Source organism: Caretta caretta, chromosome 2 (genome assembly GCF_965140235.1).
Source record: "Caretta caretta isolate rCarCar2 chromosome 2, rCarCar1.hap1, whole genome shotgun sequence".
Classification (NCBI taxonomy): domain Eukaryota; kingdom Metazoa; phylum Chordata; order Testudines; family Cheloniidae; genus Caretta; species Caretta caretta.
The window spans coordinates 727,416-739,586 of NC_134207.1; the positions used below are offsets into that span (position 1 = coordinate 727,416).

At 54.6% G+C, this 12,171-nt stretch overlaps 2 protein-coding genes across 9 annotated transcripts in view; both read right to left on the reverse strand.

Annotated features, from left to right (window-relative positions):
* PUF60 (poly(U) binding splicing factor 60) overlaps positions 1-4,692 on the reverse strand; it is a 54,089-nt gene extending 49,397 nt beyond the window's left edge. For all 4 annotated transcript variants that reach the window (XM_048837068.2, XM_048837066.2, XM_048837067.2 and 1 more), the window contains exon 1: positions 4,557-4,692. In XM_048837068.2, the coding sequence (XP_048693025.1) occupies positions 4,557-4,583 (27 nt within the window). In that variant the 5' untranslated portion in view covers positions 4,584-4,692. The remainder of the gene's footprint in view (positions 1-4,556) is intronic.
* Positions 4,693-10,547: 5,855 nt separating this feature from the next.
* The window catches only part of NRBP2 (nuclear receptor binding protein 2), a 60,149-nt gene continuing 58,525 nt past the window's right edge, over positions 10,548-12,171 (reverse strand). For all 5 annotated transcript variants that reach the window (XM_048837091.2, XM_048837089.2, XM_048837084.2 and 2 more), the window contains one exon: positions 10,548-11,833. In XM_048837091.2, coding sequence (XP_048693048.1) covers positions 11,765-11,833 — 69 coding nt within the window. In that variant the 3' untranslated portion in view covers positions 10,548-11,764. The remainder of the gene's footprint in view (positions 11,834-12,171) is intronic.

Consider the following 12,171-nt stretch of genomic DNA (forward strand, 5'->3'; position numbering starts at 1 on the left):
GACCATTTGTGACCCCATGATGAGACCAATATCGTGATCCAGAAGTTCACACTTGTTACTGAGTTGGTGAAATCAACCTATAAAACATACCACCAGCTTGGAATGTCTGTCTTGTTCTACCTTGTGGTAAGCACTCATGGTCATGAGCCACTCCAAATGGTGTAACAATCAGGTTCCCCTCTTGGTCCAAAATACAGCCTAAGTGCTCACCTTTGAGGCACACAATTACTAAATGAGACTTCTGCAAAGGAAGAGGTTTGACTGGAGTGAGCTCTGTGTGGGGATGAGTTTTGTTGGCAGTTATGAGGTTAGCTGCTAGTTATTAATTTTGTTTTTGTAATTTATGTCAAGGTTGCCATTTGTTGACCCAAAAAGTAGTGTTTTGAAAGCAAAGAACAATTACTATCAAACATATGAGCAGAAGAATGGCCATACTAGGTCAGACCAAAGGTCCATCCAGCCCAGTATCCTGTCTGCCAACAGTGGCCAATGCCAGGTGCCCCAGAAGGAGTGAACCTAACAGGTAATGATCAAGTGATCTCTCTCCTGCCATCAATCTCCACCCTCTGACAAACAGAGGCTAGGACACCATTCCTTACTCATCCTTGCTAATAGCACTATCAATATCAATGCACTAATGTCTAAAAAAATTGTAAAAGTTTAGTCAGTGCATTAGGATCAGTTGTATATCATATGATTGGTTGGCACCCACAGCTCTGGACACAGATAATATGAATCTATAGAGAAGGTACAGAGGAATCAACAGGGTAAAAGATTTCCAGAGTAAGAACTATAAAGAAAGGTAAAGGGAAAAAAGGTTTGTATTACTAGAAAGGAGACCATCAGGACCAGAGGCATAGATAGTGGGAGCACCACTGAAGTACTCAGGAAGAGGATAAGCTCAAAAGCAGAGAAACAAACTAATAAGGCTACAGATGTTCAGGGGAAACACAAGTATATAGAAAAAGAAAAGGAGAACTTGTGGCACCTTAGAGACTAACAAATTTATCTGAGCATATGGAGGACTATTTGTGTATGCAATGGACTGCCAAAGACAGCAACAGAAACTACAACCAGATACATATTCACAGAAGGAAGGGGCATTTCAGAGAACAGATCATACAAAGATAAGCTTAAAATGGAGCTATGACCTGACCCTCTGTCCCACTTTAGTACTATGTAGCAGTCTGAACCATGCAAGCCTCCTGGCACTTGACCTAAACGTTAAGCTCCAGACATGAAAGTCTTTATTTTCAAATTCAGGCACACAATTACACCTGAAAAGTACACATGAAATTATGCACTTAATTTGTGCTCACAGCTGTTATGTACCAGATACTTCAGAAGGAGTGAAAATAGGACAAGTTACCAAGTGATTCATCTCTTATTGTCCAGTCCCAGCTCTAACAGTCAAGAGGCTTAGGGACACCCAGATCATGGCATTGCGTCCCTGACCATCTTGGCTAACAGCCATTGAGGGACTGATCCCCCATTAACTTATCTAATTCTTTTTTAACCCAGTTATATTTCTGGCCTTCAAACCACCTCATGGCAATAAGTTCCACAGGTTTACTGTGCGCTGTGTGAAGAAGTACTTCCTTATGTGTGTTTTAAACCTGCTGCCTATTAATTTCATTGGGTGGCCCCTGGGTCTTGTGTTAATGTGAAGAGGTAAACTCTAGATAAAGATAACATGAACAGCGCCATCATAAAGGATATGCAAAGATAACATCTACAGAGATACATTATTAACATGCCTACAGCCCTTTAAAAATGTAAAAAACTATATAAACACTAAATACCAGTACTAGTGGGATGCTCTGAGGAGTGAATGAGAGCAGTAAAAAAAAAAAAAACAAACACACACCACACTAAATGATAGTCAAGCATCAAAGCCACTAGTACATACTCAAAATTAAGCGATTTAGGTCTGCACTGCTATGGTCCCAAAGCTGTTCTTCAGTCAACCAAAACAGCCTATGGTGCAGTTCTATCAGACTCCTTGAAGTCTTTCCCCGACAATGGCCCAAGCACTGGCAGAATGCTCTTGTCCCATTATCATGGTCCACTTCAAAGAAAAGAAAGCAAAATAAAGAGCAAATATGTAAGGCTTCTATTTGATTTTGGTCTCGCTGGAAGAGCTCATACACTTTCACAGTGACAGTGTGGTGCAGAATTCTAAATATTTTATTTCAGAATTTCTTTTGGATGCCATTCTAAATATCCAATCATTATTCACAAAAAGCTCAAAACAGCCACCATAAAACTGAGCAGTACACTTCCATCTTTGCTTCTCTCACTCCTCATATATACAGGATCATGCCAGTACTCCTTGCAAATAGCACAAGTTACTAAGAACTTAGCCACTAACTTTGCCGCACCTTTTGGTGACAGAAGGAGGAAAGACAATCAAGTAATTTGTCTCTTCTCCCACATAACACCTGCAGAAAATGGAAGAACAGCAGAGTAAAACTACTATTGCCTGGAAACTACCAAGTCATTAATTACTTCTCTACTACTCAACATGCCAGGGACATCTGGCCACACATGCCTCCAGTGTTGCCCAATGTTCCAGGCATGTTGCCTTGTTCTATTGAAATCAGAATGGAACACCACTGCTCAGCTCCCAAGATGAAGAATCTGCAGAAAGTGAATTAAACAGCAAAGAGAAAATTAAGAGGCCACCACATGTAAGGGAAGGTATCTCTGTGGAATACTGACACAGACAATGTGACAACTATGAAAACAATAGTGAAAAGGGTGAATACTGATGCTTAGTACCTCATGTATATTGAAGAAAATTAAGACTTATGCAGCAGTGTAAAATTAATGAAAACACATTCAGAAAAAAAGTTCAATTAAGGGAAAACTCCAAGGAAATGGCAACCACATGGATTAGGAATTATATTTAGACGCCAATTCTTCTTCTCTCTTTCCAGGAGCAGAGCCAGAAAAAGGAAGCACAGTTTCCTCCATATTAATTATCCCAACAGCATACACTTCTTCCCTGCTATGTTTACATTTCACAAACTCTGCAGCTTTTCTCCTGACATTTCACAATGGAGAGCACACCTCAGAAGCTCCAATCTCTACAGACACAGAGCCTCTGACCTACTGTACACTCTAGGGATGACTGCACTGGTACGCTTCTCTACTATCTATTATCACTAGGCAGTAGTCTTGTCATCTTCGGCAGTTGCTGGAGAAAAGAATATAAGAATGACCAGACTGGGTCAGACCAAAGGTCCATCCAGCCCAGTATCCTGTCTACTAACAGCGGCCAATGCCAAGTTCACTCCCCCTAGGACACCTAACAGAGAATGATCAAGTGATCTCTTTCCTGCCATCCATCTCCACCCTCTGACAAACAGAGGCTAGGGACACCATTCCTTACCCATCCTGGCTAATAGCCATTAATGGACTTAACCTCCATAACTTAACCTCCAGAGGACCATGGAGTCTCCAAACTGAAACTCCTCTTTTGGCCACGGGTGGAAAGGAACCTGGCAAGAACCTCCTCCTGAAGATAAACATGAAGCTAAACCTCTTCCAAGTGTGGCTGTGTGTGGCCCCAAAATGGAGGTCAAAGGGCTCTGTGTAAATCCTTTAAGGGTAATGACAAGCCATCATTTTGGCACCATTCTCCAAAATACACTCAGATAATAAATAAGTCACTCACATTGAGACCTCAAGACAGAAACACTATGCAAATAACAGGCGTCAGAGTAGCAGCCGCGTTAGTCTGTATCCGCAAAAAGAACGAGGAGGCCTTGTGGCACCTTACAGACTAACGAATTTATTTGAGCATAAGCTTTCGTGAGCTAAACCCCACTTTATGCTCAAATAAATGTGCTAGTCTCTAAGGTGCCACAAGGCCTCCTCGTTCTTTCTAGCGGGGAACAGGAATCCCCTTCTTTGCCTTTAAGACAAGACAGTAACGCTGCCGCGGTTTTCACCCCCTCCAGTTTGTGCTTCTGCTATGGCTTCATCTACCGCCAAACGCGCCCTGTCCGGTGCTGCCGACCCCGGGGCCGGCTGGACACTTCTGGCCGCGACACTGGCCCCGGGACGGCAACGCCGCTGCCCGCAACCCTGAGGCACGCGGCGCAGCTCGCGAGCGCTCGGGCCCGAACAAACGGGTTCGTCTCCGCGGGGCCACGAGCCCGCCCGCACGGGGGCTCGCACGGCGGCGGCGGCCCTGCAGCCTGGGGGCAGCGGGAGCCCCCTCCCCCCCGTTCCCGGCGGCGGCGCCGCCCCCTCCCCCCGCGGCCCAGGAGCCAAGGCGAACCAAGGGGCCCAGCCCGCGCTGGTCTCCGCGCCCCGTTTCGCGCCCGAGCGCCGCAGGCCCGGCCGGAGCGAGACCACGGCGGCGCTGCGGGGCCCGGCCCGGGGGGGGGGCTCAAACGGCCCCTCAGGCTGCGCCCCCCCCGGGCCGAGCCCGCGGCGCCGCACGGACCCCAACGGGCGGGCACCCCGCGCTGGCGCCGCGCCGCCGAGACCGGCAGGGCAGCGGCGGCGGGTCCCCGGGCCACCTCGGCGCAGAAAGGCCCACTCACCAGGGTGATACTCGTCGTCGTCGCCATCTTCTCCAGCCGGCGCTGGTCCCCGCCGCCGCCTCCTCCTCCTCGGCGGGAATCTCGCGACCGGTCAGCGCCTGCGCGGAGCGGAACTCTCGCGGGACCGTGCCATCTGCCGCTTTAGATGGGAACTCTCGCGAGAACTGCCTCGCTGCCCGAACGGGAGGTGCTGCGGAGCGTGGCTCGCTGGCTCCGCCCACTTGTGCCGGGGGAGGCGCGGGGCAAAGCCAGTAAGAAGCCCCGCCTCCCCCAGCTCGGACGGGACCCGAGAGGGGCCAAGGCCAGGGCACGTCCCGCGCCTGCCCGGGGCGCTGAGGTGAACGTGGGGCGCTCTGCGGCGTAGGGCCGGGCGGCAGCGAGGCGCCTGGAGGGGCAGCTCAGGGGGCAGGCAGGGGGCAGCTCAGGGGGTATCTAGGGGTTGGATGCGGGCAGGGGGTAGCTGGGGCTGTGTGCACTCAGGGGGTAGCTCAGGGGGCAGGCAGGGGGGTATCTAGGGTCAGGGTGCGGGCAGGGGGTAGCTAGGGGTTGGATGCAGGCAAGGGGGCAGGCAGGGGGGTATCTAGGTTCAGGGTGCGGGCAGGGGGTAGCTAGGGGTTGGATGCAGGCAAGGGGGCAGGCAGGGGGGTATCTAGAGTCAGGGTGCGGGCAGGGGGCAGCTAGGGGCTGTGTGCACTCGGGGTATCTAGGGGTTGGATGCAGGCAAGGGGGCAGCTCAGGGGGCAGGCAGGGGGCTATCTAGGGTCAGGGTGCGGGCAGGGGGCAGCTCAGGGGGTATCTAGGGGTTGGATGCGGGCAGGGGGTAGCTGGGGCTGTGTGCACTCAGGGGGTAGCTCAGGGGGCAGGCAGGGGGGTATCTAGGGTCAGGGTGCGGGCAGGGGGTAGCTAGGGGTTGGATGCAGGCAAGGGGGCAGGCAGGGGGGTATCTAGGTTCAGGGTGCGGGCAGGGGGTAGCTAGGGGTTGGATGCAGGCAAGGGGGCAGGCAGGGGGGTATCTAGAGTCAGGGTGCGGGCAGGGGGCAGCTAGGGGCTGTGTGCACTCGGGGTATCTAGGGGTTGGATGCAGGCAAGGGGGCAGCTCAGGGGGCAGGCAGGGGGCTATCTAGGGTCAGGGTGCGGGCAGGGGGCAGCTCAGGGGGTATCTAGGGGTTGGATGCGGGCAGGGGGTAGCTGGGGCTGTGTGCACTCAGGGGGTAGCTCAGGGGGCAGGCAGGGGGGTATCTAGGTTCAGGGTGCGGGCAGGGGGCAGCTAGGGGTTGGATGCAGGCAAGGGGGCAGCTCAGAGGGCAGGCGGGGGGGTATCTAGGTTCAGGGTGCGGGCAGGGGGGTATCTAGGTTCAGGGTGCGGGCAGGGGGCAGCTAGGGGTTGAATGCAGGCAAGGGGGCAGCTCAGAGGGCAGGCGGGGGGGTATCTAGAGTCAGGGTGCAGGCAGGGGTAGCTAGGGGTTGGATGCAGGCAAGGGGGCAGCTCAGGGGGCAGGCAGGGGGGTATCTAGAGTCAGGGTGCGGGCAGGGGGCAGCTAGGGGCTGTGTGCACTCGGGGTATCTAGGGGTTGGATGCAGGCAAGGGGGCAGCTCAGGGGGCAGGCAGGGGGCTATCTAGGGTCAGGGTGCGGGCAGGGGGCAGCTCAGGGGGTATCTAGGGGTTGGATGCGGGCAGGGGGTAGCTGGGGCTGTGTGCACTCAGGGGGAGCTCAGGGGGCAGGCAGGGGGGTATCTAGGGTCAGGGTGCGGGCAGGAGGCAGCTAGGGGTTGGATGCAGGCAAGGGGGCAGCTCAGAGGGCAGGCGGGGGGGTATCTAGAGTCAGGGTGCAGGCAGGGGTATCTAGGGGTTGGATGCAGGCAAGGGGGTAGCTGGGACTGTGTGCACTCAGGGGGCAGCTCAGAGGGCAGGCTGGGGGGTATCTAGGTTCAGGGTGCGGGCAGGGGGCAGCTAGGGGTTGGAAGCGGGCAGGAGGTAGCTGGGGCTGTGTGCACTCAGGGGGTAGCTCAGGGGGCAGGCAGGGGGCAGCTAGGGGTTGGATGCAGGCAAGGGGGTAGCTGGGGCTGTGTGCACTCAGGGGGCAGGCAGGGGGGTATCTAGGTTCAGGGTGCGGGCAGGGGGCAGCTAGGGGTTGAATGCAGGCAAGGGGGCAGCTCAGAGGGCAGGCAGGGGGGTATCTAGAGTCAGGGTGCGGGCAGGGGGCAGCTAGGGGCTGTGTGCACTCGGGGTATCTAGGGGTTGGATGCAGGCAAGGGGGCAGCTCAGGGGGCAGGCGGGGGGTATCTAGGTTCAGGGTGCGGGCAGGGGGCAGCTAGGGGTTGGATGCAGGCAAGGGGGCAGCTCAGAGGGCAGGCGGGGGGGTATCTAGGTTCAGGGTGCGGGCAGGGGGCAGCTAGGGGTTGGATGCAGGCAAGGAGGTAGCTGGGGCTGTGTGCACTCAGGGGGTAGCTCAGGGGGCAGGCAGGGGGGTATCTAGGTTCAGGGTGCGGGCAGGGGGCAGCTAGGGGTTGAATGCAGGCAAGGGGGCAGCTCAGAGGGCAGGCGGGGGGGTATCTAGAGTCAGGGTGCAGGCAGGGGTAGCTAGGGGTTGGATGCAGGCAAGGGGGCAGCTCAGGGGGCTATCTAGGGTCAGGGTGCGGGCAGGGGGCAGCTCAGGGGGTATCTAGGGGTTGGATGCGGGCAGGGGGTAGCTGGGGCTGTGTGCACTCGGGGTAGCTCAGGGGGCAGGCGGGGGGTATCTAGGTTCAGGGTGCGGGCAGGGGGCAGCTAGGGGTTGGATGCAGGCAAGGAGGTAGCTGGGGCTGTGTGCACTCAGGGGGTAGCTCAGGGGGCAGGCAGGGGGGTATCTAGGTTCAGGGTGCGGGCAGGGGGCAGCTCAGAGGGCAGGCGGGGGGGTATCTAGAGTCAGGGTGCAGGCAGGGGTAGCTAGGGGTTGGATGCAGGCAAGGGGGCAGCTCAGGGGGCAGGCAGGGGGGTATCTAGAGTCAGGGTGCGGGCAGGGGGCAGCTAGGGGCTGTGTGCACTCGGGGTATCTAGGGGTTGGATGCAGGCAAGGGGGCAGCTCAGGGGGCAGCTAGGGGTTGGATGCCAGCAAGGGGGTAGCTGGGGCTGTGTGCGGGCAGAGGGCAGCTAGGGGCTGGGTGGAGGCAAGGGGGTAGCTTGGGGGCAGGCGGGGGGGTATCTAGGTTCAGGGTGTGGGCAGAGGTAGCTAGGGGTTGGATGCAGGCAAGGGGGTTGCTAGAGGCTGTGTTCAGGCAGGGGGTAACTCAGGGGGCAGCTAGGGGTTGTATGCTGGCAAGGGGGTAGCTCAGGGAGCAGGTGGGGGGGTATCTACGGTCAGGGGGCAGGCAGGGGTAGCTAGGGATTGGATGCAGGCAAGGGGGTTGCTAGGGGCTGTGTGCACGCAGGGGGCAGCTAGGGGTTGGATGCAGGCAAGGGGGCAGGCAGGGGGGTATCTAGGCTCAGGGTGTGGGCAGGAGGTAGCTGGGTGGAGGCAGGGGGCAGCTCAGGGGGCAGCTAGGGGTTGGATGCCAGCAAGGGGGTAGCTGGGGCTGTGTGCGGGCAGAGGGCAGCTAGGGGCTGGGTGGAGGCTTGGGGGCAGGCGGGGGGGTATCTAGGTTCAGGGTGTGGGCAGAGGTAGCTAGGGGTTGGATGCAGGCAAGGGGGTTGCTAGAGGCTGTGTTCAGGCAGGGGGTAGCTCAGGGGGCAGCTAGGGGTTGTATGCTGGCAAGGGGGTAGCTCAGGGGGCAGGCGGGGGGGTATCTACGGTCAGGGGGCAGGCAGGGGTAGCTAGGGGCTGTGTGCAGGCAAGGGGGCAGCTAGGGGCTGTGTGCAGGCAAGGGGGCAGCTAGGGGCTGTGTGCACGCAGGGGGCAGCTAGGGGCTGTGTGCACGCAGGGGGCAGCTAGGGGCTGTGTGCAGGCAAGGGGGTAGCTAGGGCTGGATGCCAGGAGGGGTTGTGTCCGAGGGGGTGCTGCTGCTGTGAGACCCAGCTATGTGCTGAGCTACCCCCCCGCCTGTGCACTATCCCTAGCTACCCCTTCTAGGTGGCACAGTGAGAGTGGCTCTGCTCCTTGTGGCTGTGCGCATGCTGGGCCAGGCCAGGCCCGTCCTGCACGGTCACTGTGGCTATCAGCACCCAGTGGTTTGCCGCCACCAAGGACTACACCTACCTGAGCTTGGAGACTGAAGAAACTGACCTGGATGCGCAGAGCACTGAGCATTGCCGCTTGCCCTCCCCGAACATTCCTCTGTCGCCCCCACCCTACCCCCCGCCACCTGTGGGTTACAAGGCTGAGGGCAGGTGAGCGGCGACGCCAGGTGCTCTGTGCGTCCAAGTCTGTTTCCACACATGGGCTGTGCTGTGAGGCATCAGGAGCTGTTCTTCCACTCTCCCCTTACTCAGCCCACGTGGAGAAACTGACCTGGATGCACAAAGCACCTGGTGTTGCTGCTCGCCCCCTCCCCCACCCCACACTGACGCTCTGCCCATGATGGCGGAGCACCTGGGACTGTGTGCTGCAGCTCACAGTTTGGGAGCCGCTGGGCTGTATGATCACAGTGGGCCCATCTGACTTTATAATCTACAAATCTACCCAAAATCTATTTTTGCAGAAGAGGTTGGGTGGCAATTAATTGTGGCAAAATGGTAGAAGGAAAATCAGAATTCAGATTTGTCTTTTAATTTTGAAGAGACCAACCAGCTCAGCATCTCATGCATGAACATAAGAACGGCCACACTGGGTCAGACCAAAGGTCCATCCAGCCCAGTGTCCTGTCTCCCAACAGCGGCCAATGCCAGGTGCCCCAGAGGGAATGAACAGAACAGGGAATCACCAAGTGATCCATCCCCTGTCGCCCATTCACAGCTTCTGGCAAACAGCAGCTAGGGACACCATCCCTGCCCATCCTGGCTAATAGCCATCGATGGACCTATCCCCCTATAATTAATTAATTCTTTTTTGACCCCTGGTACAGTGCCACAACTGGAAAGCATGTTGGTGTCTAACAGCAGGTGCAAAAGATTGGCAGACCTAACTGATCCGTAGGCTGGGACTCAGTTCTCATATTCTCAGTGCAGAGTTGGAAGCTATCCCTTTTGGGCATGTGCCTTTTCACACTTACAGAATGAGATACACGCTCAAGAGGCGGATCACATAGCGTTGTCTTTAAAGAGTGTGAGGCGCTCAGATATTGGGCATATAAGTACCCAAGATATCGATTACAAGCCCTTTGGGTTGTTTGCACTGTATTTTTTTAGTGAGTTCTTCTGCCAGGAAAAAATATTTTGGAGCAGGGGAGCGTGTTGAGGAAAAAATCACAACAATCCTTGGTGCTGAGCAGACAGACTGCTGTGTTTTGTTTTACCAGCTGGAGCTCTTTCAGGGTGTGGAGCTTCATTCCTCAACCTCAGATCATCCTTGCCTCATGCATCATGTACTCTAGGAAATGCATCCGATGCAGTGAGCTGTAGCTCACAAAAGCTTATGCTCAAATAAATTTGTTAGTCTCTATAAGGTGCCACAAGTCCTCCTATTCTTTCTAGGAATTGTGTAGAGATTAGCTAACAAAATACACCACTGCAGAGCACAGCAAAGTCATTGGGAGGAAAAATCTCTGGAGAAATCAAGCTGTGACGTGTTGGTTATACAAAGAAATCACCAAGGGGAAAACCTAGGGGCCGAACTAAAGCTAATTGCTCCATCAGGGATATGAAGTAGGCACCGCACAAAGAAAGCTTTCAGCATTTCCATAGACTCAAGCCCAGACTTGCCCTGGCTTAAGTGGAAAGAGTGAGAAGCCCGGCTGAACTAAGCGTCCAGAGAAAGTTTCTCCATCTAATTTGTTCAGCGTTTCAGTGTACCTGACGTTCTGGATAAGCCACTTGGAACATAGAGGAAGCTACCTTACCCCTTCTTTGTGTAATGGGGAGAGCAGACAATCCACAACGACTCTGAATGGGTCACTCAGTCATCATGTTTTGCAATGGAGTTTGTTCTTTTCAATCCATTTATTGAAACGTCAGTGTCCACAAAGTTAGCACAATATCAGCGCTTGGAAAACTCACGTAATTAAACAGCCAGGACAGCGTGGCAAAGCAGCTTAGCATGGCAAGCCCAGCACACCAGGGTACAGTCTGTGCTGCGTGGCAAAGCATACGCAGCCAGTACTAGACAGGGAATCAGGCACGGTGTAAAAAAGTCAGCATGGCCCGTATGGCACAGTGTGAACTGTACACTCAGAGCAGCGAGGTGCAGGCAGAGCAGCATGGCACAGCTTTTGATACACAATTCCTATTTGCATAATATTCCAATCTTGAACCTGACAAAGCAGCAGCTATATTTGCCCCCATTCTCCCATCTAATGATGGAAATTCCACAGGAGAAATGGAAGGAAGAGACATCGAGGCTTTTCCCTACGACACAGCAAAATTTTGGAAGGCTAAGAGACAAACTCTGAAATGTCAGAGGCTGTGCTCAGCACCAGGGGTTCTTCTGTTTTTCCATATTTTATGAACCACCTGATGGTTCTGGATTCCTGCAATTTCTTCCCATGCCATGTCAGTCAAGCTCACAATGTCCTCTCCTCAGCCTAGCAGAGGGAGTCCGGTTCTTATAAGGCATTGCAATGGCTCCTTTGCCCTGGGAGAACCCAGCAGAGCAGGAGGAATCAGGCCTGGAAAAGGGGTGGAATGTGGCAGACAAGAAACTACTCAAGATCCTCCCAAACCTGCACTCCCCCCAACCCGACTCACTCCCTGCTGTGACCATTTCCAGCTGAGGAAGCGAAGTGATGGCCCACAGTGAAGGTGCTTCTTGCTCCCAGAGGTAAATTTACCGATTGTGAGCTCTTGCAGCAGCTTTGCATCTTCAAAAACCCGCCAGCCAGAAGCTTCCTGCATGATCCTCCACTCCTTAAACCACCTCACTGCTCGCCCTGGCTCCTTCAGAAGTGGGGACTAAAGAGCACGTTCTTGGCGGGTTCCTGGTAACAATGACGCATGTCTAATGCCTCATGTTTGCTGGTTCTTTCTCTTCTTGCCATTGTCTTTCTGAATCACAGGCCAGATGGACAGTAGAGATACAGCCAGGAACAAATGGCGAGGTCACCTCTGCAGCAGAAAGTCTGATCAAGAGCCCCTTCTGGCCTGGGACAGTTCCCATCCTCCTTTGGGGGGCACCTGTCTGCCCAGAACTCATCGGGGTGACTCACAAGGGAGGAGACCGGTGCTTATGGAAAGCATTTTCTAGGAAGTTGGCCAGCATTTCACAGTCATCCTAGGAGAAAGGAATCAGCAGGTTAATTAGGCTTGGTGTAGCTGAGAGCACTCCCCACGTCTAACCCTCACCATCACCTCTCATGTCTCTGTGTTAGCAAGGAGAAGAGCAGGGCTGTGGAGATCCAGAGAGGCAAAGGTCAGATAGGCAGAGCAGCTGATGCTGTAGAGGGGTCATCAGATTGCCAGGAGCCACATAGTAACATTCTCCTACCCAAGCGAAGGAAGGGTTGGTTAATTTCCCTGCCGCGGAGGGTCACACACACCTCGACACCCACAAAATCTCCAGCTTGTGAAAGACATTTCTCTCTGCTTCTTAACAGAAAATTGTTTGACTTT